The 3,966-nt window shown below is 36.7% G+C and overlaps 1 protein-coding gene across 1 annotated transcript; it reads left to right on the top strand.

Moving 5' to 3' along the window:
- The first annotated feature begins 2,117 nt into the window (after nt 1–2,117).
- LOC127149694 (uncharacterized) lies at nt 2,118–2,783 on the top strand. Its single transcript, XM_051085555.1, has one exon. The coding sequence runs from the start codon at nt 2,118–2,120 to the stop codon at nt 2,781–2,783; it is 666 nt and encodes a 221-aa protein (XP_050941512.1).
- The last annotated feature ends 1,183 nt before the right edge of the window (nt 2,784–3,966 follow it).

The raw sequence follows: 3,966 nt of genomic DNA, 5'->3' as shown, positions 1-3,966 counted from the left end.
CTTTACAACCATTCTAAAAATTGGGACACTCCCTCTCTATACTCAACCGATAATTTAATTTCTAAGTTTGATCCAATCCTTGTTTATCGTTAAAGACTTAAAAAATAAGTAAGTTTGATAATTGAAAAAAAGTTAGCAAAAATGGAGTTGAGAGGATCTAAACTTAAGGAAAATATTTTAGAACTCGGGGTAACCATATTTCTAATTTTGATCTAATTCTTGTTCATCGTTAAAGACCTAAAAGATAAATAAGTTTGATTATTGAAAGTTAGCAAAAATAGAGTTAAGGAGATCTAAACTTAAGGAAAATGTTTTAAAACTTAGGGTAAGGTTGCCCCGTGATGCCCCAAGGTAAAAATAGAAGGATTTAGATTTTAAAACTCAGAGCCAAGTTGCCTTGAGATGAAAACATAAGGATTTAGATTTTGAAACTTTGGGCAAAGTTGCCTCGAGATCACCTCGAGTTTCAAAATCTAAATTGGTTATGTTTTCATCTTGGGGTATCTCGGGGGAACTTTGCCCTGAGTAGTAAAATCTAAATCCTTTCGTAGTTCATCTCATGGCATCTCGAAGGAACTTTACCCCGAGTTTGTCCCTCTACATCAATTATTGATTCAATGCTTGTTGTAATCTAAATTGCTTAAGGTTGTTTTTCATAGTTGCATAACAAAAATAAGAACAATGCCAACAAAACTGAGAACAACAAAATCTAATATATCCGTGGGAAACTAAGAACAACATCAACAGAACTCATTAATCTTCACAATTCAATTTTAACTAAAATAGAGCACTGTATTTGTCCACAAAGGAAATGAGAATTTTTATCAATCAAAACCTAATTAATTTAAACTAGCGTCAAAATAAAGTTTACACTAAATAATAAAACAAAATATATCTAAATTAAATCATGATAGAATTTGCGAAATTGTAATAATTTCTCATTCTCTTAAGGTGAGGAATTTTTCCTCAATATAGTCTAATTAATGGGTGTATCCCACTTATTTTATGGGATCATTGTTCCAAATATTGGAGTAGTGAGCAATGAAATAAGACATAGTTCTTAAAAAAAAATGAATTTTATTCAAGACATTAAATTTGGCCACCGTTTTCTAAAACGGGTGTTACGGGGTGCTAACACCTTCCCGTACACAAATGACTCCCGAACACAACTCTATTTTTTTTCGTAGACCAGTTTTTATTTTGTTTAAAATGATTTACTTTATTTCGGTGTCCAATCACACCGTAAAAAAAGATTGGTGGCGACTCCTCTTTTTTTCGTTTTTAAAATTAAACCCTTCTTAAGGACGTCGGCCGCTCCTCGTTGTCTCGGGTACGTGGCGACAGCTTGGCGACTCCGCTGGGGACATGAGGTTCCACCTTGAGAGTTTCGCCTTTTCTTTATCTTGATCTTATGCATTTATTTTTTTTTGTTTTATTTTTTTAGTGTGTTGTTTATTATTGTTTCACACACAATCACAAGCCTCCTGCCCGGGCTTTACCATATAGAATTAGAAACGAGGATGGAGTAGTGTTGACCTTCGAGGAGCTTATGCTTCCGTGCAGGCACACGAAAAATTCTCACTCAATTTAGTCATACAATCACATGTGACGGTTGTGATTAAATTGAGGACCTTTTATCTTTTAGGACTTATATTCAACTTCACTCATTATGATTCTCATATCATGTTAATTCATATGTTTTAGAATTTTAATTTTTTTGTCTTATTATATTATTCTCACACACGTGCACAAGCCCTCTACTCAGGTTGTACCTATAAGATTAGATTCGAGGATGTAGTAGTGTTTGACCTTCGAGGAGTTGTTGCTCCCGTGCAGGCACACGAAAAATTCTCACTCAATTTGGTTGTATGATCAAGTGTGACTATACACCATTTTGAGGGCCTATGTCAGATAGGATACTAGCATTAACTTCACTAAGTTTGTTTGAGTCATTGCATTATTTGATGGTTTTCTTTCTCACATTTAGCATTTACATCTAGACTCATCCTAATTGAATCATTATTCTCTTTTTGGAAAAGATTAAAGCCAAAACTTGCAAAATAGCTCAAGGTTCACCTCCTCAGCATCCATATTGGACAAAAAGAAAGGCTCGAATAATGGATGAGCAAACCAATGATCAGGTTCAAGCAGTTCGTCAAGACGTTGAAGGATTGAAAGATCAATTGGCAAAGATCTTAGAACTGCTCACTACTAGAAGAGGAAAGAGTGTTGCGGGGATTTCATCACAAGTGGAAGTAGATCTGAACCAGGTGCTAGAAGACATGCCTGCATACCCTCCAGGTTTTACTTCGCAAAGGTCGTCTAGTCCTCGCATGACTTATCCTACACAAAATCCTACTTCGATCACCCAACAGGAAAACCATGTGAGCGATCCAATGTGTACTCCAAGTACAGAAAGTGGTAAGAAAATTTCAGAAGAGCAGGGTAGTAGAAAAAGACTGGAATTTCTAGAAGAAAGATTACGCGCCATTGAAGGTGCAGACATGTATGGGAGTATTGACGTAACACAACTATGTTTGATATCAGATATGGTGATTCCTCCCAAATTCAAGACTCTAGATTTTGAGAAGTACAATGGAACCACGTGCGCAAAAAGTCATCTAGTTATGTATTGTCTGAAAATGTCAGCTTACGCTCATGATGATAAATTGTTGATTCATTGCTTCCAAGACAGCTTAATCGGCCCGACTTCTCACTGGTACATGCAATTAGATGGTTCACAAGTGCATAGGTGGAAGGATCTTGCTGATTCTTTTTTTTAGAAAATATAAGTACAACAATGATATGGCACCCGATCGTCTGGATCTTCAGAGAATGGAAAAAAAAGAATGTTGAAACTTTCAAGGAATATGCACAGCGATGGAGAGAGTTAGCTGCACAAGTGCAACCTCCCCTGACATTCAAAGAATTGATGGCTATGTTCATAAACACTCTTCGGGCCCCATATTATGATAGAATGGTTGGAAGTGCTTCAACTAATTTCTCAGACGTCATAACCATTGGGGAGAGGATTGAATTTGGAGTGAAGAATGAAAGGATCTTTGATCCCGCTTCAGCGATAAGAAGAATGATGACCCCAAAGAAAAAAAGAAGAAGAAATACATGAGTTGAGCTCGACTCAAAGAGTAGTGCATGTATCCTCATCAACTGTGGGGCAGACAAATTACTCCTATAGTTATCAGAATGGAGGTAAATGAAAGGAACAGTTGGAAGCAAACCTATTTTGATCCCATACCTATGTCATATACAAAGCTTTTGCCTAAACTTTTAAAGAGTCATCAAGTGGCTATCGTACCACAAGAGCCTTTGCAACCACCATATCCTAAGTGGTATGACCCCAACGTAAAATGTGAATATCATGTTGGGGTAGTTGGACATTATACTGAGAACAGTTTTCCTTTGAAAGCTAAAGTGCAAAGTCTAGTCAAGGCCGGATGGTTGAAATTCAAGAAGACAGAAGAAGAGTCTGACGTTAACCAGAACCCTTTACCAAATCATGAGGGTCCCGCCATAAATATTGTTGACACATTCACGGAAAGATACAAGAATAAGGTGTGTGATGTGACTACTTCAATAAATACACTTTTCCAAATCCTTCGTAGAGCTGGATATTTGTCACCAAGGTTTAACAATGATGAGGGGGAGAAGTTTGGATGCGCCAACGAGAAGTAGTGTTTATTCCACCCTAAGATAGATGACCATTTCATTGAATAGTTCAAGAATGAGGTACAAAAGTTGATGGATGCAAAGATTCTCTTGGTAGGACAAATGAACATGCAAGAAATCGAGGTCGACATGATTATTAATAAGGAAACTTCAAATGATACCTCAATTACGGTTATCTCCAAGAATACTATTTCGGTTTCTCAGTTTCCACCAAAATTTGAGTTGAACAATTGGGAGATCAAGAGGACGCTAAAAGTCTCTAAAGGATCACAAAAGTAA

Source organism: Cucumis melo, chromosome 6 (assembly GCF_025177605.1).
Source record: "Cucumis melo cultivar AY chromosome 6, USDA_Cmelo_AY_1.0, whole genome shotgun sequence".
NCBI classification, from domain to species: Eukaryota; Viridiplantae; Streptophyta; class Magnoliopsida; order Cucurbitales; family Cucurbitaceae; genus Cucumis; species Cucumis melo.
The sequence above is the reverse complement of the archived record's forward strand: the minus strand, read 5'-3'. Positions and strand labels throughout refer to the sequence as shown.

What these genes read in the sequence shown, in the direction of transcription:
- LOC127149694 (XM_051085555.1), top strand. Translation starts at nt 2,118, where the DNA reads ATGGATGAGCAAACCAATGATCAGGTTCAAGCAGTTCGTCAAGACGTT.